The sequence below is a fragment of the Balaenoptera borealis genome (genome assembly GCF_965194805.1).
Source record: "Balaenoptera borealis genome assembly, chromosome: 5".
NCBI classification, from domain to species: domain Eukaryota; kingdom Metazoa; phylum Chordata; class Mammalia; order Artiodactyla; family Balaenopteridae; genus Balaenoptera; species Balaenoptera borealis.
This window is the reverse complement of record NC_138862.1, coordinates 91,034,646-91,062,635: the sequence shown is the minus strand read 5'-3', so window position 1 is coordinate 91,062,635 and position 27,990 is coordinate 91,034,646. Positions and strand designations below refer to the sequence as shown.

At 37.1% G+C, this 27,990-nt stretch overlaps 1 protein-coding gene across 4 annotated transcripts in view; it reads left to right on the top strand.

The window, feature by feature from the left end:
• The window catches only part of NAALADL2 (N-acetylated alpha-linked acidic dipeptidase like 2), a 1,512,458-nt gene that overhangs the window by 1,389,169 nt on the left and 95,299 nt on the right, over positions 1-27,990 (top strand). For all 4 annotated transcript variants that reach the window (XM_082393971.1, XM_082393970.1, XM_082393972.1 and 1 more), the window contains one exon: positions 10,980-11,073. In XM_082393971.1, the coding sequence (XP_082250097.1) occupies positions 10,980-11,073 (94 nt within the window). The remainder of the gene's footprint in view (positions 1-10,979; positions 11,074-27,990) is intronic.

The following is a 27,990-nucleotide window of genomic DNA, read 5'->3' as shown; positions in this document are numbered from 1 at the left end:
GTTTCCTTTGCTGTGCAAAACTTATAAGTTTGATTAGGTCCCATTTGTTTATTTTTGCTTTTATTTCTACTGCCTTGGGAGACTGACCTAAGAAAACATTGGTACAATTTATGTCAGAGAATACTTTGCCTATATTCTCTTCTAGGAGTTTCATGGTGCCTTGTCTTATATTTGTCTTTAAGCCATTTTGAGTTTACTTTTGTGTATGGCATGAGGGTGTGTCCTTGCTTCATTGATTTACATGGGGCTCTCCAGCTTTGCCAACACCACTTGCTGAAGAGACTGTCTTTTCCCTATTGTATATTCTTGGCTCCTTGGCAAAAATTAATTGTCTGTAGGTGTGTGTTTATTTCTGGGCTCTGTATTCTGTTCCATTGATCCATATATCTGTTTTTGTGCCAATACCATGCTGTATTGATTACTCTAACTTTGTAGTATTGTCTGAAGTCAGGGAGGGTTATGCCTCCAGCTTTGTTCTTTTTCCTCAAGATTTGGCAATTCTGGGCCTTTTGTGGTTCCATATAAATTTTAGGATCATTTGTTCTAGTTCTGTGAAAAATGTTGTGGGTATTTTAACAGGTATTGCATTAAATCTTTAGATTGCTTTGGGTAATATGGCCATTTTAACAATATAAATTCTTCCAATCCAAGAGCATGGGGTATCTTTCCATTTCTTTGAATCATCTTCAACTTCCTTTATTAATGTTTTGTAGTTCTCAACATATAATTCTTTTACCTCCTTAGTGAGGTTTATTCCTAAATACTTTTTTTTTGATGTGATTTTAAAAGGGATTATTTATTTACATTCCCTTTCTAATATTTGATTGTTAGTGTAAAGAAATGCAACCAATTTCTGTATGTTAATCTTGTACCCTGCTACCTTGCTGAATTCGTTTATCAGTTCTAGCAGTTTTTGTGTGGAGTCTTTAGGGTTTTCTACATATAGTATCATGTCATCTGCGTATCATGACAATTTTACCTCTTCCCTACCAATTTGAATAACTTTTATTTCTTTTGTTGTCTGATTGCTGTGGCTAAGACTTCCAATACTACTTTGAAGAGAAGTCATGAGGGTGTGCATCCTTGTCTTGTTCCATATTTTAGCAGGAAGGCTTTCAGCTTTTCACCATTGAGTGTTATATTGGCTCTGGGTTTGCAATAAATAGCTTTTATTATTTTGAGATACATTCCCTCTATACCCACTTTCATAAGGGGTTGTATCATGAATGGATGTTGAATTTTATCAAATGCTTTTCTGCATCTATTGAGATGATCATGTGGTTTTTGTCTTTTCTTTTGTTGATGTGGTATATCACATTGATTGATTTGCACATGTTGAACCATCTCTTGTGTTTTTATCCATTCAGCCACTTTATGTCTTTTCTTTGCAGAATTTAGTCAAATTACATTTAAAGTAATTATTGGTAAGTATGGATTTACTCTTGACATTCTGTTCATTGTTTTCTGGCTCTTTTGTAATTCTTTTGTCCCTTTCTTATTCTTTTGCTCTCTTCCTTTGAGAATTGATTTTCTGTAGTGGTGTGCTCAGATTCTTTTCTTTTTATCTTTTGTGTGCCCATTATATGTTGTTACTTTGTGGTTAGCATTATGTTCATATAAAACATCTTATATTTATAACAGTCCATTTTAAGTTGATAATAACTTAGGTTCAAACATACCAATGTTCTATATTTTTACTCTCACATTCCTCCATTTTTTTTCACACATACAAACTATATTTTATTTTTACAAGAGATAAATAAACTGACACCAAGCATTATAAATGGATGACCAAAACAAAAGCAACAATGATTGCAGTTACCAAACACGAAAGACACTAATACTATGTCATAATATTGACATTCAGTCCAGTAATCTTCCACTGTAACAGGTCCTTTACTTTGCATTGAAAATTGATTTGTATATTTTTTGCCTCTGAGACCTTGTGGGATTTTTTTTTTATTATTCAAACAGAAAGTCACAAAAATTATAATCATCCTCATCAGTTCACTCAGTCCCATGTAATTAATTTTTTTTTTCATCTTGATCTTTTGTTACGACTTTTATGAATTCATCAGTTTTCCATTTGAGTTCTGAAAATGCTTATTCATTCAGTTCAGCAGTATAGTCAGTTACCAGAAACCTGAACTTGTCAGAGTCTTTTCCATGAATTCCTTAAAGGTGAAAGCCTTTTATAGGAACATTTTTGCAAAAGCATCAGAGTATACCCAGAACTGTCTGTAAATGACAAAAGACTTAAAAATGACCATGGTTAAAGATTTGATGAAAGTTCATAATAATGCAATTGACAAAGAAATTTAGTTATTTCTGAGACATACATTTTAAAGTAATAACTAGAATTATGACTTATAATACCAGAACATATAAGATTATAGAAATTTCATGTAATGTCTGAAACATTTATATTAACATATTTCCATACAAACAAATAACCCAAAGAAAGTTTAGTATTAGTTCTTTTGTTTGTTTCTTTGTTTTTTTATACTGCAGGTACTTATTAGTCATCAATTTTATACACATCAGTGTATGCATGTCAATCCCAATCGCCCAATTCAGCACACCACCATCCCCACCCCTCCGTGGTTTTCCCCCCTTGGTGTCCATATGTTTGTTCTCTACATCTGTGTCTCAACTTCTGTCCTGCAAACCAGTTCATCTGTACCATTTTTCTAGGTTCCACATACATGCGTTAATATACGATATTTGTTTTTCTCTTTCTGACTTACGTCACTCTGTATGACAGTCTCTAGGTCCATCCACGTCTCAACAAATGATTCAATTTCGTTCCTTTTAATGGCTGAGTAATATTCCATTGTATATATGTACCACTTCTTCTTTATCCATTCATCCATTGTTGGGCATTTAGGTTGCTTCCATGACCTGGCTATTTTAAATAGTGCTGCAATGAACATTGGGGTGCATGTGTCTTTTGGAATTACGGTTTTCTCTGGGTATATGCCCAGTAGTGGGATTGCTGGATCATATGGTAATTCTATTCTTAGTTTTCTAAGGAACCTCCATACTGTTCTCCATAGTGGCCGTATCAATTTACATTCCCACCAACAGTGAAAGAGGGTTCCCTTTTCTCCACACCCTCTCCAGCATTTGTTGTTTGTAGATTTTCTGATGATGCCCATTCTAACTGGTGTGAGGTGATACCTCATTGTAGTTTTGAATTGCATTTCTCTAATAAGTAGTGATGTTGAGCAGCTTTTCATGTGCTTCTTAGCCATCTGTATGTCTTCTTAGGAGAAATGTCTATTTAGGTCTTCTGCCCAGTTTTGGATTGGGTTGTTTGTTTCTTTAATATTGAGCTGCATGAACTGTTTATATATTTTGGAGATTAATCCTTTGTCCATTGATTTGTTTGCAAATATTTTCTCCCATTTTGAGGGTTGTCTTTTCGTCTTGTTCATGGTTTCCTTTGCTGTGCAAAAGCTTTGATGTTTCATTAGGTCCAATTTGTTTATTTTTGATTTTATTTCCATTACTCTAGGAGGTGGATCAAAAAATATCTTGCTGTGATTTATGTCAAAGAGCGTTCTTCCTATGATTTCCTCTAAGAGTTTCATAGTGTCCAGTCTAACATTTAGGTCTCGAATCCATTTTGAGTTTATTTTTGTGTATGGTGTTACAGAGTGTTCTAACTTCATTCTTTTACATGTAGCTGTCCAGTTTTCTCAGCACCACTTATTGAAGAGACTGTCTTTTCTCCATTGTATATCTTTGCCTCCTTTGTCATAGATTAGTTGACCATAGGTGTGTGGGTTTATTTCTGGGCTTTCTATCTTCTTCCATTGATCTGTGTTTCTGATTTTGTACCAGTACCATATTTTCTTGATTACTGTAGCTTTGTAGTATAGTCTGAAGTCAGGGAATCTGATTCCTCCAGCTCCGTTTTTTTCCCTCAAGACTGCTTTGGCTATTCGGGGTCTTTTGTGTCTCCATACAAATTTTAAGATGATTTGTTCTAGTTCCGTAAAAAATGCCATTGGTAACTTGATAAGGATTGCATTGAATCTGTAGATTGCTTTGGGTAGTGTAGTCATTTTCACAATATTGATTCTTCCAATCCAAGAACACGATATATCTCTCCATCTGTTGGTATCATCTTTAATTTCTTTCATCAGTGTCTTATAGTTTTCTGCATACAGGTCTTTTGTCTCCCTAGGTAGGTTTATTCCTAGGTATTTTATTCTTTTTGTTGCAATGGTAAATGAGAGTGTTTCCATAATTTCTCTTTCAGATTTTTCATCATTAGTGTATAGGAATGCAAGAGATTTCTGTGCATTAATTTTGTATCCTGCAACTTTACCAAATTCATTGATTAACTCTAGTAGTTTTCTGGTGGCATTTTTAGGATTCTCTATGTATAGTATCATGTCATCTGCAAACAGTGACAGTTTTACTTCTTCTTTTCCAATTTGTATTCCTTTTATTTCTTTTTCTTCTCTGATTGCCGTGGTGAGGACTTCCAAAAATATGTTGAATGATAGTGGTGAGAGTGGATATCCTTGTCTCATTCCTGATCTTAGAGGAAATGCTTTCAGTTTTTCACCATTGAGAATGATGTTTGATATGGGTTTGTTTTATATGGCCTTTATTATGTTGAGGAAGTTTCCCTCTATGCCCACTTTCTGGAGAGTTTTTATCATAAATGGGTGTTGAATTTTGTCAAAAGCTTTTTCTGCATCTATTGAGATGATCATATGGTTTTTCTTCTTCAATTTGTTTATATGGTGTATCACATTGATTGATTTGTGTATATTGAAGAATCCTTGAATCCCTGGGATAAATCCAACTTGATCATGGTGTATGATCCTTTTAAAGTGTTGTTGGATTCTGTTTACTAATATTTTGTTGAGGATTTTTGCATCTATTTTCATCAGTGATATTGGTCTGTAATTTTCTTTTTTGTAGTATCCTTGTCTGGTTTTGGTATCAGGGTGATGGTAGCCTCATACAATGAGTTTGGGAGTGTTCCTTCCTCGGCAATTTTTTGGAAGAGTTTGAGAAGGATGGATGTTAGCTGTTCTCTAAATGTTTAATAGACTCCACCTGTGAAGCCATCTGGTCCTGGGCTTTTGTTTGTTGGAAGATTTTTAATCACAGTTTCAATTTCATTACTTGTGATTGATCTGTTCACATTTTCTGTTTCTTCCTGGTTCAGTCTTGGAAGTTTATACCTTTCTAAAAATTTGTCCATTTCTTCCAGGTTGTCCATTTTATTGGCATAGAGTTTCTTGTAGTAGTCTCTTAGGATGCTTCGTATTTCTGCGGTGTCTGTTGTAACTTCTCCTTTTTCATTTCTAATTTTATTGATTTGAGTCCTCTCCCTCTTTTTCTTGATGAGTCTGGCTAATGGTTTATCAATTTTGTTTATCTTCTCAAAGAACCAGCTTTTCGTTTTATTGATCTTTGCTATTGTTTTCTTTGTTTCTATTTCATTTATTTCTGCTCTGATCTTTATGATTTCTTTCCCTCTGCTAACTTTGGGTTTTGTTTGATCTTCTTTCTCTAGTTCCTTTAGGTGTAAGTTTTGATTGTTTACTTGAGATTTTTCTTGTTTCTTGAGGTAGGCTTGTATAGCTGTAAACTTCCCTCTTAGAACTGCTTTTGCTGCATCCCATAGGTTTTGGATCATCATGTTTTCATTGTCATTTGTCCTTAGGTATTTTTTTCTTTCCTCTTTGATTTCTTCAGTGATCTCTTGGTTGTTTAGTAACGTATTGTTTAGCTTCCATGTGTTCGTGGTTTTTACGTTTTTTTCCCTGTAATTCATTTCTAATCTCATAGCATTGTGGTCAGAAAAGATGCTTGATATGATTTCAATTTTCTTAAAGTTACTGAGGCTTGATTTGTGACCCAAGATGTGATCTTTCCTAGAGAATGTTCCGTGCACACTTGAGAAGAAAGTGTAATGTGCTGTTTTTGGATGGAATGTCCTATAAATATCAATTAAATCTATCTGGTCTATTGTGTCATTTAAAGCTTCTGTTTCCTTATTTATTTTCATTTTGGATGATCTGTCCATTGGTGTAAGTGAGGTGTTAAAGTCCCCCACTATTATTGTGTTACTGTCGATTTCCTCTTTTAGAGCGGTTAGCAGTTGCCTTATGTATTGAGGTGCTCCTATGTTGGGTGCATATATATTTATAATTGTTATATCTTCTTCTTAGATTGATCCCTTGATCATTATGTAGTGTCCTTCCTTGTCTCTTATAACATTCTTTATTTTAAAGTCTATTTTATCTGATATGAGTATAGCTACTCCAGCTTTCTTTTGATTTCCATTTGCCTGGAATATCTTTTTCCATCCTCTCACTTTCAGTCTGTATATGTCCCTAGGTCTGAAGTGGGTCTCTTGTAGACAGCATATATATGGGTCTTGTTTTTGTATCCATTCAGCAAGCCTGTGTCTTTTGGTTGGAGCATTTAATCCATTCACGTTTAAGGTAATTATCGATATGTATGTTCCCATGACCATTTTCTTAATTGTTTTGGGTTTGTTTTTGTAGATCCTGTTCTTCTCTTGTGTTTCCCACTTAGAGAAGTTCCTTTAGCATTTGTTGTAGAGCTGATTTGGTGGTGCTGAATTCTCTTAGCTTTTGCTTGTGTGTAAAGCTTTTGATTTCTCCATCAAATCTGAATGAGATCCTTGCCTGGTAGAGTAATCTTGGTTGTAGGTTCTTCCCTTTCATCACTTTAAGTATATCATGCCACTCCCTTCTGGCTTGTAGAGTTTCTGCTGAGAAATCAGCTCTTAACCTTATGGGAGTTCCCTTGTATGTTATTTTTCGTTTTTCCCTTGCTGTTTTCAATAATTTTTCGTCTTTATTTTTTGCCAATTTGATTACTGTGTGTCTCAGCGTGTTTCTCCTTGGGTTTATCTTGTATGGGACTTGCTGCACTTCCTGGATTTGGGTGGCTGTTTCCTTTCCCATGTTAGGGAGGTTTTCGAGTATAATCTCTTCAAATATTTTCTCTGGTCCTTTCTCTCTTCTCCTTCTGGGACCCCTATAATGCAAATGTTGTTGCGTTTAATGTTGTCTCAGAGGTCTCTTGGGCTGTCTTCATTTCTTTTCATTCTTTTTTATTTTTTCTATTCTGTAGCAGTGAATTCCACCATTCTGTCTTCCAGGTCACTTATCCGTTCTTCTGCCTCAGGTATTCTGCTATTTATTCCTTCTAGTGTAGTTTTCATTTCAGTTATTGTATTGTTCATCTCTGTTTGTTTGTTCTTTAATTCTTCTAGGTCTTTTTTAAACATTTCTTGCATCTTCTCGATCTTTGCATCCATTCTTTTTCGAGGTCTTTGAACATCTTCATTATCATTATTCTGAAATCTTTTTCTGGAAGGTTGCCTTTCTCCACTTCATTTAGTTGTTTTTCTGGGGTTTCATCTTATTCCTTCATCTGGTACATAGTTCTCTGACTTTTCATTTTGTCTTTCTTTCTGTGAATGTGGTTTTTGTTCCACAGGCTGCAGGATTGTAGTTCTTCTTGCTTCTGCTGTCTGCCCTCTGGTGTATGAGGCTATCTAAGAGGCTTATGCAAGTTTCCTGATGGGAGGGACTGGTGGTGGGTAGAACTGACTGTTGCCCTGGTGAACAGAGCTCAGTAAAACTTTAATCCACTTGACTGTTGATGGGTGGGGCTGGTTTCCCTCCCTGTTGGTTGTTTTGCCTGAGGCAATCCGACTCTGGAGCCTACCTGGGCTCTTTGGTGGGGCTAATGACAGACTCTGGGAGGGCTCACGCCAAGGAGTACTTCCCAGAACTTCTACTGCCAGTGTCCTTGTCCCCTCGGTGAGCCATAGTGCCCCCCCCCCCCCGCCTCTGCAGTAGACCCTCCAACACTAGCAGGTAGGTCTGGTTCAGTCTCCCCTGGGGTCACTGCTCCTTCCCCTGGGTCCTGATGTGCACACTACTTTGTGTGTCCCTCCGAGAGTGGAGTCTCTGTTTCCCCTAGTCCTGTCGAAGTCTTGTAATCAATTCCCACTAGGCTTCAAAGTCTGATTCTCTAGGAATTCCTCCTCCCGTTGCCGGACCCCCAGGTTGGGAAACCTGACATGGGGCTCAGAACCTTCACTCCAGTGGGTGGACTTCTGTGGTATAAGTGTTCTCCAGTCTGTGAGTCAACCACCCAGCAGTTATGCGATTTGATTTTACTGTGATTGCAACCCTCCTACCTTCTCATTGTGGCTTCTCCTTTGTCTTTGGATGTGGGGTTTCTTTTTTGGTGAGTTCCAGTGTCTTCCTCTTGATGATTGTCCAGCAGCTAGTCGTGATTCTGGTGTTCTCGCAAGAGGGAGTGAGAGCACGTCCTTCTACTCCACCATCTTGGTTGAAGAGCACATTCTTCCACTTTTTGTTTTTGATTCAGGTTTATCTTTTATCTTTCAGGGAAAGGCTGGGAGATGGGCATTTTCCTCTGTACTGAGCTATAGGTAGAGAACCAAAGTGAGTCCTCTTGAGTCCATTAGGAACTGTTTCTTTGTTGGCTGTAGTGTTGTATATCTTGTGGACACAGCCCTGTTGGCTTTCAGGGCTAGATGTTTTGGGGGTTTGTCCCTTGGGTGGAAGTCTTAAAAGTTGGGGTACTAGATGTTGGGTCTAAACCCTTCTCTCCTAAAGGAGTAATTGGGAGTTGGGAGTTCCTTCCCTATTGTATGTCACTGTGATGGGGTGGGTTTTATGGCAAGAGTGTGTCTCAACCTCTCTTATTCATTTCAGTGTGGGTTTTTTGTTGTTCCTCCAACGTGTAGGAGTCACTCAGCTGGTTTCTGGATTTTTTTTCATAGGGAATTGTTTCATGTACAGCTGTAGATTCAATGTATCTATGGGAGGAGGTGAATTTAGGAACTTCCTATGTTGCCATCTTGGACCACAACCCAGTAAGGTTTATACTCAATGTTTTCAATACAGGATTAATTCCACCACTATCTGCCTGTAGGCTTGGCAAGATAATTAAATGAGATAATGAAATGAGTATAAAGCATTTTGAAAAGAATGGGGCCTTATATAAATATAAGGGAAAGTTACTTTGGCATGCCTGAATAAGAGTGAATTCCAGAATGGGCAAGAAGAGTATGCAGTATGGCTCATCTCTTCTCACTGCATGGCAAGGCATATACAAATCTCCCCCTTGCTTATGAAGCTGCAAATAAAGCTGATTTACTTGAAACATTCTATTGTGGGCCAGGTGCCTTAGAAGTCCCAGTATTTGTTGCCAGCTTCTTTTTGAGACATAGCAAGGTGGCTGGCTTATATTCCAGTTTTTCTAGCTGCCAAATGACTCAGAAAACCAAAACAAAACAATTTTCTTCAGCAACACACAGAGAAGTTGCCTTTCTCCTCCCTCCCCATTCTTTCATTTTAATCTTTTGTAATGTGTGGTTTCCAGATTCCAAAATTGTAAACAAAACATGTCTGTTTTATAGTTTCTATTCTCCAGGGCAAATTGGAAAAAGAAACCATAATGCCTCTTAATCTTCTTTAAACCTTTCTTTTACAAATAATTTATTTCCAAATATTGCTGTTCTTTGCATGATTCCCTTGGGGTGGAGTGGGATAGAAACAGGATTCATATCAACATATTGTATACAATGCTTTTTTCCTAAAGTACAGCATAATCAAAGTAGATTGTTTCGCAGGATTTTTGTGATCATATGATGGGGATAAAACGCTGCAAAAGTACCTTAGACATTTGGGGAGAAGTGGTTGTTACATTTGGGAGAAAAATACCTCAAAGAAATAAAAGGATCTCAGAGGAGTTTCCTTTTCCTACTCCTAAGAAATGCATTTCCTCAAGCATGTAGAAGAAGAACCAAATTGAATTGTACTTTCATCATGATATAAATTGTGCAAACAACTGGGAAATATAACTTTTAAATATTAAATGGAATTTGACCCTTGTTAAATATGTAGATTTGAATATTTAACATCACATTTTCCTTGTAAGTTATTTATTTTATGTGTTCTTTACCATCTCAAGTTAGTGTGCTAATTTCCCCTGTGTAGTTTCACGAGACAATGTTTTCATTCACTAACAACATTTCATAGTGCATTAATAACATCAACACAGCCAGATTTCCCTGTGTGCCAGCTTCAGTGTTATAAGAGATGTAGGGACATTTGTTAAGCCCAGGTAAATATTAAATATCACTTGGGGATGCGGGGAGTAACAACGTCATTTGCCGCCAGCCCTAAGTTCCTTTGAGATGTATAAAAATGCATATGACTTGTTCAGTCTATTAAGCAGATGCTAGTTCAGCTATAGTGCATATGCTGGTTTTCAGACACAGTTTTGGAGTGCAGTGGTGGAGACATATGCATGTGTGAAAATTCCAGGTGTGAGTTTGGGGGCTGCCATTTAAATTTTTATATTTTTTGAATTTAATTTAAACATTCATCTCCAAGATATATAAATGGTATTAAATTTTGGAAAGCTGATTACAAATATAGCAAAGCATGAAGGAAAATAGTATGTGGATTTTAAAGGATTTTTTAAATTAAATTATATCTTACATGAAATAAATTGATCATTAATTTTGTCTGGAATTTTACTTGGTCCAATAATCAGCTATTGATTTGCAGTTGTTGTTGATTGTTTTATCATGTGACATTCTGAACTGTTTTATAAGGAATTGTTTTAAAGTTTACATATTACAACTCCTTCAACTAGGGAAGCTATTTCTTAATATTTTAGCCCAAAAGGAAGAAAATATTATATTTCCTTATACTATTCTGAGACATGAAAAATATACTGAGGATTTTTTTTTTCTTTACAGGAAAACAAAATTTTAAAAAGTTTTAAAAGAAAAAGAGATTTTATAAAAATAAATTTTCCCTCTGTGTTTTTTTACTCTAGATAAGTGTATAAAAGTGTATGAAATCATGGAAAACAAACAAAAACCCTTAATATTAAATGCTAGTGTTTTTTTCTTTTTCTTTCAGCTCTCAGGAGAAGTGATTTTACAAATTGCCAACGAACCAGTTCTGCCCTTTAATGCTCTCGATATAGCTTTAGAAGTTCAAAACAGCCTTAAAGGTAATTTTTCTTTGAATTATAGTAATTTTAGCAAATGAATAATTGTTCAACTAATTGTGAACAAGGGATAGATAAAGTCATCCACTATCTTACTAGCTATGGCAATGTAGCACTTCCCTTCCTATAGAGGACAATCATGAGAAGGGTTTAGAAGAATGTGGGCTACGATGTCAACAAGAATGAGGTATACCTAATATTCAGTTATTTGAAACGAGACTGGCCCAGAAGTTTGTCCTTTGGGATTGGTTACCATGAAGTATGGGCTGGGTCCATTTGACTGAAGTGTTGGCTCATCCTAGGTTAAGGATGACAAGGAGGAAAACAGGAAATTATTTCCACAGTTTCTATTTAAGTTCTTTCCTGTTCGAATATCTCTCTCTCCACAGAATTCTAACACCACCTAATAATTATCTTTATTTTCCCTTTATCTATATACAAATCTTTCACCTAAACTTCTAGTTTGTCACCATTCACCAAACACAAAGGGCAGTATTGTAATTAACAAAATGCACCCTCCTTCTCCTCTTTGAGCCACACATCTTACTATCAGATCATTTGTAGACATGTATTTCTCAATATAAAAGCCAATATTTTCACTATAGAACTTAAGCAGTAATTCTTGGAAAATGGATCACTCTAAAGAGCCAAATATTTCTAGTACCTGAAACTTTATTACTTTTATTTTTAAATTTTGACTACCTGGATTGATTCTTAATCCAGAGACTACTACAAAACAATATTTTTCTCCCTCAGTGATTCTTATTACTTTTATTATAGTGGCTGTGTAAAACCATGACCTTGGGTGCAATTGAGCTGTTTAGGTCTATTTTGCGCCCATACTAAATGGCCTCATATTGCTCTGCTTTTGATATATTTAAGCTAGTCTCTATTTTTTCTACTTTTGTCAAGCTTCTTCTTTTTATTGTCATGAGTGTCACTATCTGTAGCAGTTACTCTGTTCTCCACTTACAATTTTCTATTTCTAGAATATTTCTTAGAAACTGAGTAACCAAGTATATGGTATTTTACAAAATAAGAACAATATAGGCATAAATAAAGGGTTAAAGACTTCTGTGAATAATATATTTTTTGCAAGGATTTCTTTTAAGCAACTATTTTATTTTTTCTGTAGACTGTTTTGCTTTTCTTTAGTTCTCATTTTTTCACTTTAAAAATTCAGTTGTTACTGCATATTATACTTAAAACTTTCAAAGAACAAAAAGAGGAAACTATTATTTGTATTACATAAAGATTTGTCCATCTATAAAGAATAATTTTCATACATAGAAAGGAGCCTCAAGTAGTATACTGTGAAATAGAAACATTGTACAGTAGAATTATAAATGATTTACAAGTTGCTTTTCTGAGTCCAAATCTACATAAATGTTTAATACCATTGTAATAAAAATATGAAGAGATATTTTTTTTGTTTTGTTTAGATATTCACCAAGCATTTATTAAGCACCTGTAACTTGCAAGGTGCTGTGTTATGTGCCCAATGGCAAGTCTTACAGACACTGACTCTGCTCTTGGACTTGAAGTGTACCAGGGAAATAAATTTTAGTCACTGATATTACAAAAGAATAAACACTTAGTATTGTAGAAGTAAATAACAGGGAGTAACAACAAACTTCTTGTTATCCTTTGCTAATTAAATCAGCTGTAAAACATTATATTCTTATGCAAGTTTTTAGACATATCCTAGGAAGGAAGAAGAGATATTTTTAAAATTAAACAAAGCCAGCAAAACCAAAAGCAATAACAATACTGTCATTTTAAATTCCAAATTCTATTTTCTTTTTAAATAATTGGGTTTATTTTTTGAATCCATAAGTAATATTATAGCATTATCATTCCTATATGAGCATTTTAAGTAATGTAGGCTACTTCTGAAGGTCAGAAAAAAGTCCTAAAGGGTCATTGTTAGAATTATATTATTACTCTGTTCCTTTGTGGGTAGTTAGGAATCCCTTTGAAAATACGAAGAAAAGTATGGTCTCTCTCCTCAGAAAATTACACTTGTACAAAAAGCTTTGCATATAACCCCCATAGACTTTACACAATCTCTTGAACCCATTTATTAATTCATTTAACAAACATTGAGCACCTACTGTATGCCTGGTACACTTATATGACCAAAAAAACAAAAACATAAAACCAGCCACTAAATAAACAAATAAAACAAAATTAAAATCTCTTCTCCTGAGAAACATACATGCAAGGTAGAACAAAATTTGCATAAGTCAAAGCAATTTTTAAGTTAGCTTTATGCTCAAACTGTTCCCTAATATCAATCACTTTGGAGTAAATTTGCATTTTCAAAATAAGTGTTAAAGAGCAGAACTGACTGTGGTTGTATCCAGAGTACAGAGGAGAGATTTGGTGTGGGAATATAAATTTGAGAGCTGTCCCAAATGAGATTTCTGAGGGGTTGAGTGCAGATAGAGGGCAGAAAAGATTTAAGATTTCTGGGCACTCCTGCATTTAGAAATTGGGAAACGAAGGGGAATCAGAGGAGGAGACTAAGAAGGAGCAGATAAAGAGTAAGAGACAAACCCGGAGAATGTGATATCCTGAAGCCAAGTGAATAAACGCTTTCAGAGAGGAAGGAGTGATTCACTCTGTCAAATACCGCCACCAGTTAAGAAAAATTAGGACTGAGAATTGACTGCTGGATTTAGCAATTTGGAGGTCATTAGTGAGCTCAACAAAAACAATTTTAGTAGAATGGTATATGAAATAGTCTGATTAGAGGGGTTCAAAAGAGAATGGGAAGTGATAAATTGGGGACAGGTGATGGTAGATGGAAAGCATGGAGTTGAGAATGGTTAGCATGTTTTTATTTTGATGAGAATGATCTGAGGGAGAGTGAAGATTTGATTTAGAAGAGTGAAAGGAGAATTGCTGGAATGATTTCTTTGACTAGAAGCAGCATAAGGTGGAGGACGTTGCCTTAGTTATGAAGGCGGTCGTCCACCCATAAAAATGTGAAGGAAGGCAGAGCATATGGCACATGAGTAGATGTGGTACTGGGAGCTCTTGGCAAGTCCCCTTAGATTGTAAAAAACAATAAAATAGTTGTTTGGGAAGGTGGTAGAGTGAATGAACTATGAAAATGGGATTAGTCTTTTGGGCAGCATTAAGCACTCAAAAGAAATATATTTTACATGAGATAATTCAACATAATTGTGTATCTTTTTCCAGCCTTCAGCTGGGGATTCAGGCATAAAGCAGGCAGAGTTGGATTTAATCAGAGCTAGGGTTTTGCTGGGAGAGGGTAATGAACTAGATAAGGTAAGGAAAAATGAGAGTGTCTGCAAAGGAGCATTCATAGTGATGGACTGATGTATCTAAACTGGGTATAGAATAATGTGAGGATACAAAGGGAAAGAGGGTGAGCATAAATAAAGGAGGATGGATAGACTTTATTTATTGGCAAAATCAAAGAATTAAGAAAAAATAAGCTGAAAAGACCAGCAAATGGGATTATTGAAAATTTGACCATATAAAGAGTGCAGATATTGGCAATGACAGTGTACAGCTGAGGTATGACCATGGAAGTATGGTAGCTGATCAATAGAGGAAAAGAGGCTATGGAGAAGAGAGGCCAGACTATGTCTACATGGATATTGATATTGTCAAGAACTAAGATAGGAGTAATTCTTTTAAGAGAGAGTGACTGAGCCAGGAGCTAAAATCTTCAGAGAATGAGCAGTGACTTAGAGACACCTCTTATTGTTCTTCTATGGCTAGTGGTACAAAGGGTGTGGGAGAAAAAAGAGCTACCGCCTGAGAGGGCTGCAGTGGGAGAAATGTCAATAGGGGAGAGCCAGGTTTCAGTTAAGGCAAAAAGGTAAAGAAAATGGTCTGAAAATAGATGAGATTAATAATCCTTTCTTTAGCAGTTATATCTCAAAGCATGTAATTACAGGGGGAAAAAACAAGCTGCAGTTGTTCTACAGTGATTTCCACTGCAGGCCAGACATGACAAAGTCTAGTTGAACCTCTCCCAAAAATCCCAGGTTCTCAGTCAGACGAGCCAGGAGCATTTTGACTTCTTGCTGTTATATTGGACCGCTTCTTATTTGGTTGTTGGTTATTTTTGAGTTTTGTTTCTTTTGATGTGAAACTACTTGGGTCTCCCTGTCACTTTCACTCTGAAAGATGTGGCCAGACTTGAGATGTACCCATACTAAAAAGACAAAGCAAAGCAAAAAAAAAGTAACCCCCAAAATGGGCAAAAAATATTCTTTTACCACGACCTGCATATAAGTATTTGATCAAGGGGATATGAGTTGTCACCTTTAAGCTATACATTTTTGTATTTTAGTTATCATGATTCAAAATTATTTGAATTATCTGTACTATAGTAAAAGGTTATTCAAATATTTGCTAAATTGTAGGTGATTTGTTTTACCTGTTCTATTTTGACTACTTTGGTTGTAACCTTATTTTTAAAATAGAATATTTTAATGTGCTAATATGTAAATAATGGACACCACATATCAACAACTAAATAAATATTTCAGTTTCAGTTTTAGCTACAATGCTAGACGACTTCATTAGCTGAACAGTGTTCCTGTAGCATGTTAAATGAAACATATAATTTTACTGCTTAATACAAGCTTTAATTGTTGATATATTTTCTTTTTTCGCTATGACAGTTAATGGTGATTAGTCTTAAATTCTCAATTACAGTTAAAAAAAAGACCTTCAAGGCTGAACTATAAAATACTGTTTCTCCTTACTGCAGAGAGTTTAAGTATGAAGGTCTCTGAAACCCAATTGCATTTTCAACAGTGTAATTTTTACTCCTTGACAACCAGCCATCTTGTTTATTTATTACACTAGTTTATGGTAGCAGCAGACCATTCTCTATCATTCTCACAACCACCAGAAAGAAGGATAATTTACCAGTGAATAAGTTGTTTGAGTTGATTTATTGGTTGGTTCTTGAAAGCTCATTTTGACTGAGTGACCTTAATATTTGGTCAATGCCAAACACATAATAGTAAGAGAATGAATATTTATACATGGTGCATGGAGATATAGTGTAAATAGTGACTGATAAGATAACAGACATGCTTCAGATGTATTTGTGACAAATAAAAGTATGTCCAAAAAACGCACATACAAGGCAATGGTACGAGTTTATGGGGGCAAGGGAAGGTGTCAAGAATAAGTATCACCACACCCCTGAACCTGGAAGCTGACTAAGGAGTGAGCACTAATGACCTTACTAAGTTTATTGTTTCTCACTTTATCCACTTTTTAATGCAAAAATAGCATTTCAAAATAATTAACAACTATATAATTCTGATGCTTTTTATTTAATATCTGCTATTTTTCTTTGCCAGAATTTTAGATGTAATTATTTAGCATGATTATAAAAATGACAAATGACCAAATAAAGTAAAAGTCATGTTCATTTGACCTGGCTACGTACACATTTATTTAGTGCAAGCCAGACCCAGCAGGAAACGTAATTTCAAACTCTGTGGCTTGTTGCCACCTCCTGATTGTCTCACTAAATGTCAAATGGTTGTTGGCAGCATTTCCCACTGTTCTTTAAAAAACTGACAATGCTGATTTGATCTTTTTTTTTTTATTAGCTTTGATAATTCATTAGCGTCAATCACTTCATTTTGGGAGGAGGGATAGTATTTCAAGGTGATGATGCCACTGAGGCAAGCACTATGATTACTGTTAGATTTGTAGTGTCTTATTTTCAAGTGTCACTTTGGTTCTTTTCTACAATCACAAGTGATTGGGGCCCATCTAATGTCCTTTTTTTTCTTCTTCTTTCTGAGTAATGTAAGATGAATTTCAAAGTTTGCAAAATTAAGAGTGCACTTTATAAATTGCGTGAGTCTAGTCCTCAGCCCATCCGTCTCCAGTCTTGGTTTTAATGACCACCAATTCAAACTCTGGACTGGCCTATAGATAGTAAAAGATGGGTGCCCTGGGTACCTGGTCTGTGCTCTCCCTGAGAAATCTAAAGCAGACCATCTAAAATCCAAACAGTCCTAGGGAAAGATCTTGTTCCCATGGGAACTCTGAACCATGATAGATTTTTCGTGGTCTGAACTGGCATTTCTGGAACTGACTTTTTTGTGTGACAAGGACTTAAACATCAAAAGCATTCTCTGAGAAGTGTCTTACCTTGCTTGCCCAAAGTGATGGAGAAATTTGATAAGAGATTAGTCATTTATTGGGTACAAATTCCTGACAATATGTTCAGTTTTAATCCCCATGGAATTTTTGTATGGCTTCTGACTACATAACTATATTAAAGATTGTATTTCACTTACTGATATTCCATACCTCATCCAAAAAAGGATTTGAGACAGCTGGGTCTGCAACAAACCTGATTGTCTCTATAATGTCAGTGTTTGTCTCCTGAAACTAGTTTTTCTTTCTCCCCATTTCTCTTTGAACTCATATTTTCATTGCATAATGTTCCTTAATTCTTACCCTAAGCATGGTGTCCCTTTTGTTTTCCTCAGAGTTATACTTTCTTTGCTTTTGTTTACTCCTATCTCACAATTTGTTGCTATTCATACGGCTTTCCTTTGTGATCATTGTTTTCTTCCCTGCTCTGAGTACTTCATCCAAATGTGTTTAAAGTTTTCTTTCACTGTCTACATTTCATGTCACTACATTGATTGAAATATGTTAATGACTTCTTATCATTTTTACTAGTCTCTCATCATAATAATGCTCTATTGCATTATGATTTTTTCTTTTGAATTTTTATATGCACATTTCTTCCACCATCCATCTTCCAGACTCACAGATGTAGAGAACAAACTAGTGGTTACCAGTGGGGAGAGGGGAGGGGGGAGGGGAGTAAGAGGTATAACCTATTATGTAACAAATAAGCTACAAGGATATATTGTACAACACAGGGAACATAGTCAATATTTTATAACAACTATAAATGGAGTATAGCTTTTAAAAATTGTGAATCTCTATATTGTACACCTGTAACTTACATAATATTGAATAGCAACTGTACTTCAATAAAAAAAAATGAGGCAGAAGGCTAGTAAGAATTTTTATATGCACATTTCTTCATCTGTCTTCCAGTTAGTTGTCTCTCTGCTTGTCCTTCTCTGTTTATCCTTTCTCCCTAGAAGTGCAGTCCTCCTGAGATGTGAGATTGCCCTCTACCAGGGCTGGGACACCAGAGGCCCCACAGCATTCAGGATGTGGTCCTCTTCCTTGAGGCGTCTTACTGGTTCAGATAACCAGCGCAGCCTTATATGAGCTTAAGGCTTAAATATTAACGTCATCTTGGGCATGTGCCTGCCTGAGATATTACCAGGGAGTTGTTTCTGTATGCTTTTTATGCTAAGAGAAATATTTCAGACTTTTCAGTTGTCTTGACAGGTGAAATGCAGATAAAAATAATGATAGTTACAATCTAAAAAATACTTTAAATTATAATAAGTGCTGAAAACTGTGAAACTCCTAAGCATCTAGCTCAGTGAATTTTCTCAGCTTGCAAACACTTGTATAGATCGAGACACAGAAGAAAAGCCAAATTCCAGAGCTTCCCTGAGCCCTTCCTAATCTCATCCTGACTCTTGCTTCCCAAAGGCAAACACTGCCGAACACCGAAGATTAATTTTTCCCTTATAAAGGAAGACTTTACATTTTATAAGATAGAATGATATGATGATGTGCATTCTTTTGAACATAGCTTTGACCTACATATGAGTGTGAGGTTCATCCACGTTGATGCACGGAGATGCAGTTTGTTTCCACTGCTGTGCAGTCTTCCATCGTATGAACAGACTGCAGTTTGGTTATCAATTCTACTGTGAGGTACAGTTGGGATGCTCCCAGGCTGAGGTTATTATGAACAGTGCTGCTGTGATCAATCTCCTATGTATCTCTTAGTGCACGTGCATACTCCTTGCTGGATCATAGGGTATGTGTATGGCTAACCTCAGCAGATACTGCCAAAAAGGTTTCCAAAGTCGCTGTAGCATTTTCTTCAATTTTACCAGTAAGAATTTTGATCACTTTACACGTTTACCAATACTTGGTATTTTGTGTCTTTTTCTTTTTCTTTGAAATTGTGGTATTATTATTTTATTGTGGTTTTAATTTGCATTTCCCTGATAAATAAAGGTCTCGAGAACCCTTTCATAAGCCTCTTTGGCCATTTGAGCATTTGCCTATGGAAATTGAAATCTTTGACCGATTTTTATTGAAGTTTCTGTTTTTTCTTATGAATTTGTAGATGATGTTGATGTATTCTGACAAGTCTATGTTGAATATATTTATTGAAAATAAATAATATATTTATTGAAAATTTATTGAAATACAAATCTGAAGGCTCAGCTGGGGCACAGTCATGTTAGCTTAGTCGCATGGTTGTCGGCAGGATCAAGTTCCTCTTGAGCTTTTGTTTTGTTTTTTTTTTAAGCTTACATTAATTTTATTTTATTATTATTTTAAAATCTTTATTGGAGTATAATTGCTTTACAATGGAGTATTAGTTTCTGCTGTAAAACAAACCAAATCAGCTATATGTATACATATATCCCCATATCTCCTCCCTCTTGCATCCCCCTCCCACCACCTTCCCTATCCCACCACTCTAGGTGGACACAAAGCACCAAGCTGATTTCCCTGTGCTATGTGGCTGCTTCCCACTACCTATCTATTTTACATTTGGTAGTGTATATAGGTCCATGCAACTCTCTCACTTCATCCCAGCTACAATTCCCCATCCCCGTGTCCTCAAGTCCATTCTCTATGTCTGCATCTTTATTCCTGTCCTGCCCCTAGGTTCTTCAGAACCATTTTTTTCTTTTTTTTTTCTTTTTTATATTCCATATATATGTGTTAGCATACGGTATTTGTTTTTCTCTTTCTGACTTACTTCACTCTGTGTAACAGACTCTACTTCCATCCACCTCACCACAAATAACTCAATTTCGGTTCTTTTTATGGCTGAGTAATATTCCATTGTATATATGTGCCACATCTTCTTTATCCATTCATCTGTCGATGGACACTTAGGTTGCTTCCATGTCCTGACTATTGCAAATAGAGCTGCAATGAACATTGTGGTACATGACTCTTTTTGAATTATGGCTTTCTCAGGGTATATGCCCAGTAGTGGGATTGCTGGGTCATATGGTAGTTCTATTTTCAGTATTTTAAGGAACCTCTATACAGTTCTCCATAGTGGCTGTATCAATTTACATTCCCACCAGCAGTGCAAGAGGGTTCTCTTTTCTCCACACCCTCTCCAGCATTTATTGCTTGTAGATTTTTTGATGATGGCCATTCTGACCGGTGTGAGGTCAGAACTGCAATGGCCTCATTGTAGTTTTGATTTGCCTTTCTCTAATGATTAGTGATGTTGACCATCCTTTCATGTGTTTGTTGGAAATCTGTATATCTTGCTTGGAGAAAAGTCTATTTAGGTTTTCTGCCCATTTTTGGATTGGGTTGTTTGTTTTTTTGATATTGAGCTGCCTGTATATTTTGGATATAAATCTTTTGTCAGTTGCCTCATTTGAAAATATTTTCTCCCATTCTGAGGGTTGTCTTTCATCTTGTTTATGGTTTCCTTTGCTGTGCAAAAGATTTTAAGTTTCAGTAGGTCCCATTTGTTTATTTTTGTTTTTATTTCCATTTCTCTAGGAGGTGGGTGAAAAAGGATCTTGCTGTGATTTATGTCATAGGGTGTTCTGCCTATGTTTTCCTCTAAGAGTTTGATGGTGTCTGGCCTTACATTTAGGTCTTTAATGCATTTTGAGTTAATTTTTGTGTATGGTGTTAGGGAGTGTTCTAATTTCATTCTTTTACATGTAGCTCTCCAGTTTTCCCAGCACTACTTATTGAAGAGGCTGTCTTTTCTCCATTGTATATTCTTGCCTCCTTTATCAAAATAAGATGACTATATGTCTGTAGGTTTATCTCTGGGCTTTCTATACTGTTCCATTGATCTGTATTTCTGTTTGTGTGCCAGTACCATACTGTCTTGATTACCATAGCTTTGTAGTATAGTCTGAAGTCAGGGAGCCTGATTCCTCCAGCTCCGATTTTCTTTCTCAAGATTGCTTTTGCTATTGGGGTCTTTTGTGTTTTCATACAAATTGTGAAATTTTTTGTTCTAGTTCTGTGAAAAATGCCAATGGTAGTTTGATAGGGATTGCATTGCATCTGTAGATTGCTTTGGGTAGTAGAGTCATTTTCACAATGTTGTTTCTTCCAATCCAAGGACATGGTATATCTCCCCATCCATTTCTATCATCTTTGATTTCTTTCATCAGTGTCTTATAATTTTCTGCATACAGGTCTTTTGTCTCCTTAGGTAGGTTTATTCCTAGATATTTTGTTCTTTTTGTTGCAATGTTAAATGGAAGTGTTTTCTTAATTTCACACTCAGATTATTCATCATTAGTGTATAGGAATGCAAGAGATTTCTGTGCATTAATTTTCTATCCTGCTACTTTACCAAAGTCATTGATTAGCTCTAGGAGTTTTCTGGTAGCATCTTTAGGATTCTCTATGTATAGAATCATGTCATCTGCAAACAGTGACAGCTTTACTTCCTCTTTTCTGATTTGGATTCCTTTTTTTTTTTTTTTAAATAAATTTATTTATTTATTTTTGGCTGTGTTGGGTCTTCGTTTCTGTGCAAGGGCTTTCTCCAGTTGTGGCGAGCAGGGGCCACTCTTCATCGCGGTGCGCGGGCCTCTCACTGTCACGGACTCTCTTGTTGCGGAGCACAGGCTGCAGACGCGCAGGCTCAGTAGTTGTGGGTCACGGGCCTAGCTGCTCCGCGGCATGTGGGATCTTCTCACTGTTGCGGCCTCTCTCGTTGTGGAGCATAGGCTGGAGATGCGCAGGCTCAGTAGTTGTGGCTCATGGGCCTAGCCACTCCGCGGCATGTGGGATCTTCCCAGACCAGGGCACGAACCCATATCCCTTGCCTTGGCAGGCGGATTCCTAACCACTGCACCACCAAGGAAGCCCCTGGATTCCTTTTATTTCTTTTTCTTCTCTGATTGCTGTGGCTAACACTTCCGAAACTATGTTGAATAATAGTGGTGAGAGTGGGCAACCTTGTCTTCTTCCTCATCTTAGTGGAAATGCTTTCAATTTTTCACCATTGAGGACAATGTTGGCTGTGGGTTTGTCATATATGGCCTTTATTATGTTGAGGAACGTTCCCTCTATGCCTACTTTCTGGAGGGTTTTTATCATAAATGGGTGTTGAATTTTCTCGAAAGCTTTCTCTGCATCTATTAAAATGATCATATGGTTTTTCTCCTTCAATTTGTTAATATGGTGTATCACATTGATTGATTTGCGCATATTGAAGAATACTTGCATTCCTGGGATAAAGCCCACTTGATCATGGTGTATGACCCTTTTAATGTGCTGTTGGATTCTGTTTGCTAGTATTTTGTTGAAGATTTTTGAATCTATGTTCATCAGTGATATTGGCCTGTACTTTTCTTTCTTTGTGACATCTTTGTCTGGTTTTGGTATCAGGGTGATGGTGGCCTCGTAGAATGAGTTTGGGAGTGTTCCTCCCTCTGCAATATTTTGGAAGAGTTTGAGAAGGATAGGTGTTAGCTCTTCTCTAAATGTTTGATAGACTTCGCCTGTGAAGCCATCTGGTCCTGGGCTTTTGTTTTTTGGAAGATTTTTAATCACGGTTTCAATTTCAGTGCTTGTGATTGGTCTGTTCATATTTTCTGTTTCTTCCTGGTTCAGTCTCGGAAGGTTGTGCATTTCTAAGAATTTGTCCATTTCTTCCAGGTTGTCCATTTTATTGGCATATAGTTGCTTGTAGTAATCGTTCATGATCCTTTGTATTTCTGCAGTGTCAGTTGTTACTTCTCCATTTTCATTTCTAATTCTATTGATTTGAGTCTTCCCACTTTTTTTCTTGATGAGTCTGGCTAGTGGTTTATCAATTTTGTTTATCTTCTCAAAGAACCAGCTTTTAGTTTTATTGATCTCTGCTATTGTTTTCTTCGTTTCTTTTTCATTGATTTCTGATCTGATCTTTATGATTTCTTTCCTTCTGCTAACTTTGGGGGTTTTTTGTTCTGCTTTCTCTAATTGCTGTAGGTGTAAGGTTAGGTTGTTTGAGATGTTTCTTGTTTCTTGAGGTAGGATTACATTGCTATAAACTTCCCTATTAAAACTGTTTTTGCTGCATCCCATAGGTTTTGGGTCCTCGTGTTTTCATTGTCATTTGTTTCTAGATATTTTTTGATTTCCTCTTTGAATTCTTCAGTGATCTCTTGGCTATTTAGTAGTGTATTGTTTAGCCTCAGGTGTTTGTATTTTTCTCAGATTTTTCCTGTAATGGATATCTAGTCTCATATTGTTGTGGTTGGAAAAGATACTTGATGCGATTTCAGTTTTCTTAAATTTACAAAGGCTTGATTTGTGACCCAAGATATAATCGGTCCTGAAGAATATTCCATGAGCACTTGAGAAGAAAGTGTATTCTGTTGTCTTTGGATGGAATGTCCTATAAATATCAATTAATTCCATCTTGTTTAATGTATCATTTAAAGCTTGTGTTTCCTTATTTATTTTCATTTTGGATGATCTGTCCATTGGTGAAAATGGGGTGTTAAAGTTCCCTACTGTGATTGTGTTACTGTCGATTTCCCCTTTTATGGCTGTTAGCATTTGCCTTATGTATTGAGGTGCTCCTATGTTGGGTGCATAAATATTTAAAATTGTTACATCTTCCTCTTGGATTATTCCCTTGATCATTATGTAGTGTGTTGCTTTGTCTGTTGTAATTGTCTTTCTTTTAAAGTCTATTTTGTCTGATATGAGAATTGCTATTCCATCTTTCTTTTGATTTCCATTTGCATGGAATATCTTTTTGCATCCCCTCACTTTCAGTCTGTATGTATCCCTAGGTCTGAAGTGGGTCTCTTGTAGACAGCGCATATACGGGTCTTGTTTTTGTATCCATTCAGCCAGTCTATGTCTTTTGGTGGGAGCATTTAATCCATTTACATTTAAGTTAATTATCGATATGTGTGTTCCTATTACCATTTTCTTAATTGTTTTGTGTTTGTTACTGTAGTTGTTTTCCTTCTCTTGTGCTTCCTGCCTAGAGAAGTTCCTTTAGCATTTGTTGTGAAGGTGGTTTGGTGGTGCTGAATTCTCATAGCTTTTGCTTGTCTGTAAAGGTTTTAATTTCTCCATCGAATCTGAATGAGATCCTTGCTGGGTTGTAATCTTCTTTGTACGTTTTTCTCTTTCATCATTTTAAATATGTTCTGCCACTCCCTCCTGGCTTGCAGAGTTTCTGCTGAAAGATCAGCTGTTAACCTTATGGGGATTCCCTTGTGTGTTATTTGTTGCTTTTCCCTTACTGCTTTTAATATTTTTTCTTTGTATTTAATTTTTGATAGTTTGATTAATATGTGTCTTGGCATGTTTCTCCTTGGATTTATCCTGTATGGGACTCTCTGCTCTTCCTGGAGTTGATTGACTATTTCCTTTCCCATATTAGGGAAGTTTTCAACTATAATCTCTTCAAAATTTTCTCACTACCTTTTTTTTTCTCTTCTTCTTCTGGAACCCCTATAATTCGAAGGTTGGTGCATTTAATGTTGTCCCAGAGGTCTCTGAGACTGTCTTCAATTCTTTTCATTCTTTTTTCTTTATTCTGCTCTGTGGTAATTATTTCCACTATTCTATTCCCAGGTCACTTATCCGTCCTTCTGCCTCAGTTATTCTGCTATTGATTCCTTGAAGAGAATTTTTAATTTCATTTATTGTGTTGTTCATCACTGTTTGTTTGCTCTTTAGTTCTTTTAGATCCTTGTTAAACGTTTTGGATTTTCTCCATTCTATTTCCAAGATTTTGGATCATCTTTACTATCATTACTCTGAATTCTTTTTCAGGTAGACTGCCTATTTCCTCTTCATTTGTTTGGTCTGGTGGGTTTTTACCTTGCTCCTTCATCTGCTGTGTTTCTCTGTCTTCTCATTTTGCTTAACTTACTGTGTTTGGGGTTTCCTTTTCGCAGGCTGCAGGTTCGTAGTTCCCATTGTTTTTGGTGTCTGCCCCCAGTGGGTAAGGTTGGTTCAGTGGGTTGTGTAGGTTTCCACCAGAACACAGGTGGATGAGGCTGAATCTTGTCTTTCTGGTGGGCAGGACCACCTCCTGTGGTGTGTCTTGGTGTGTCTGTGAATTTATTATGATTTTAGGCAGCTTCTCTGCAAATGGGTGGTGTTGTGTTCCTGTCTTGCTAGTTGTTTGGCATAAGGTGTCTAGCACTGTAGCTTACTGGTCGTTGAGTGGAGCTGGGTCTTCGTGTTGAGATGGAGATCTCTGAGATAGCTTTCTCCGTTTTGTATTGTGTGGGGGCAGGAGGTCTCTGGTGGACCAGTGTCCTGAACTCGGCTCTCCTACCTCAGAGACTCAGGCCTGATACCTGGCCAGAGCACCAAGACCCTGTCAGCCACATGGCTCAGAAGAAAAGGGAGAAAGAAAAAAAAGAAAGAAAGAAGAAAGTAAGAAAGAAAAAGAAAGAAAGAAAGGAAGGAAGGAAGGAAGGAAGGAAGGAAGAAAGAAAAGGAAGGAAGGAAGGAGGAAAAGAAAGAAAGGAAGGAAGGAAGGAAGGAAGGAAGGAAGGAAGGAAGGAAGAAAGAAAAGGAAGGAAGGAAGGAGGAAAAGAAAGAAAGGAAGGAAGGAAGGAAGGAAAAAAGAAAGAAAGAAAGAAAGAAAGAAAGAAAGAAAGAAAGAAAGAAAGAAAAAATAGTTATTAAAATAAAAAAGTAATATGAAAGAAGAGAGCAACCAAACCAAAAAACAAATCCACTAATGATAACAAGCGCTAAAAAATATAATTAAAAAAAAAGAAAAAGAAAAAAAAGGACAGACAGAACTCTAGGACAAATGGGGTAAAAGCCAATCTATACAGGCAAAATCACAGAAAGAAGCATACACATACACACTCACAAAAGGAGAAAAAGGGAAAAAATATATATATATATTAAAAAAAAGGAAAAGAGCAACCAAATCAATAAACAAATCTACCAATAATAATAAGCTGTAAATACCAAACTAAGATAAACATCAAACCAAAAACAAATTAGATGCAGAAAACAAAGCCCAAGTCTACAGTTGCTCCCTAAGTCCTCTGCCTCAATTTTGGGATGATTTGTTGTCTATTCAGGTATTCCACAGATTCAGGGTACATCAATTTGTTTGTGGACATTTAATCCGCTGCTCCTGAGGCTGCATGTAGAAATTTGTGTTTCTCTTCTTTGTTAGCACAGCTCCTGCAGTTCAGCTTTGGATTTGGCCCCGCCTCTGTGTGTAGGTCACCTGAGGGTGTCTGTTCCCCACCCAGACAGAACGGGGTTAAAGTAGCAGCTGATTTGGGGGCTCTGGCTCACTCCGGCCAGGGGGAGGTAGGGATATGGAATGCCAGGCGAGCCTGCGGCAGCAGAAGCTGGCTTCACATTGCACCAGTCTGAGGCATGGTTTGTGTTCTCCGTGGGAAGTTGTCCCTGGATCACAGGACCCTGTCAGTTGTGGGCTTCACAGGCTCCAAGGAGCGGAGATGTGGATAGTGACCTGTGCTTGCACATAGGTTTCTTGGTGGCTGCAGCAGCAGCCTTAGCATTTCATGCCATCTCTGGTGTCCGCGCTGATAGCCGTGGCTCTCACCTGTCTCTGGAGCTTGTTTAGGTGGTGCTCTGAATCCCCTCTCCTCACGCACCCCAAAATAATTGTCTCTTAGGCAGTACCAGACATTTTCCCGGACTCCCTCCTGGCTAGGTGTGTTGCACTAGGCCCCTCAGGCTGTGTTCATGCAGCCAACCCCAGTCCTCTCCCTGGGGTCTGACCTCTGAAGCCCGGGCCTCAGCTCCCAGCCCCCACCTGCCCCGGTGGGTGAGCGGACAAGCCTCTCAGGCTGGTGAGTGCTGGTCAGCTCAAGTGCTCTGTGCGGGAATCTCTCCGCTTTGACCTCTGCATCCTTGTTGCTGCACTCTCCTCCATGGCTCCAAAGCTTCCCCCCCACCCACCCGCTGTCTCCGCCAGTGAAGGGGCTTCCTAGTGTGTGGAAACTTTTCCTCCTTCACAGCTTCCTCCCAGAGGTTCAGGTCACATCCCCATTCTTTTGTCTCTGTTTTTTTTTTCTTTTGCCCTACCCAGGTACGTGGGCAGTTTCTTGTGTTTTGGGAAGTCTGAGGTCTTCTGCCAGCATTCAGTAGGTGTTCTGTAGGAGCTGTTCCTCATGTACATGTATTTTTCATGTATTTGTGGGGAGGAAGGTTATCTCCACATCTTACTCCTCTGCCATTTGAAGCTATTGCATTGTGAATTTTTTTTTCTCTAAGTGTAGTTTTCAGATAAACCCCTGTGCCCATGGCAGGATAGCACTACAATCCATTGCACTATGAGTGTTGCCTCACTGGCAACACTTAACAATGTCAGTTTTTTTTTTTAAAAAGATACTTTTAATCATGGCTTGTAATAGAGCATAAAGTACCCTTTCCCTCATGTTGATTAATTGTATTAAAACCTTTTCTTTTTCAGTTTCCTGGTTTAGCCAAAACATAATTAAACTCACATGTGTTATTAAATATAAAACTCCAGCTTTCTGCTTCAGGAAGAGAGTGATAAAAAATAAACCACATGTTAATTTAATTCATTTAAGAAAGCTTGGGACTTCCCTGGTGGTACAGCAGTTAAGAACCCGCCTGCCAATGCAGGGGACACGGGTTCGAGCCCTGGTCCAGGAAGACCCCACATGCCACAGAGCAACTAAGCTCGTGTGCCACAACTACTGAGCCTGTGCTCTAGAGCCCATGAGCCACAACTACTGAGCCCACATGCCACAACTACAGAAGCCTGCGCACCCAGAGCCCATGCTACGCAACAAAGAC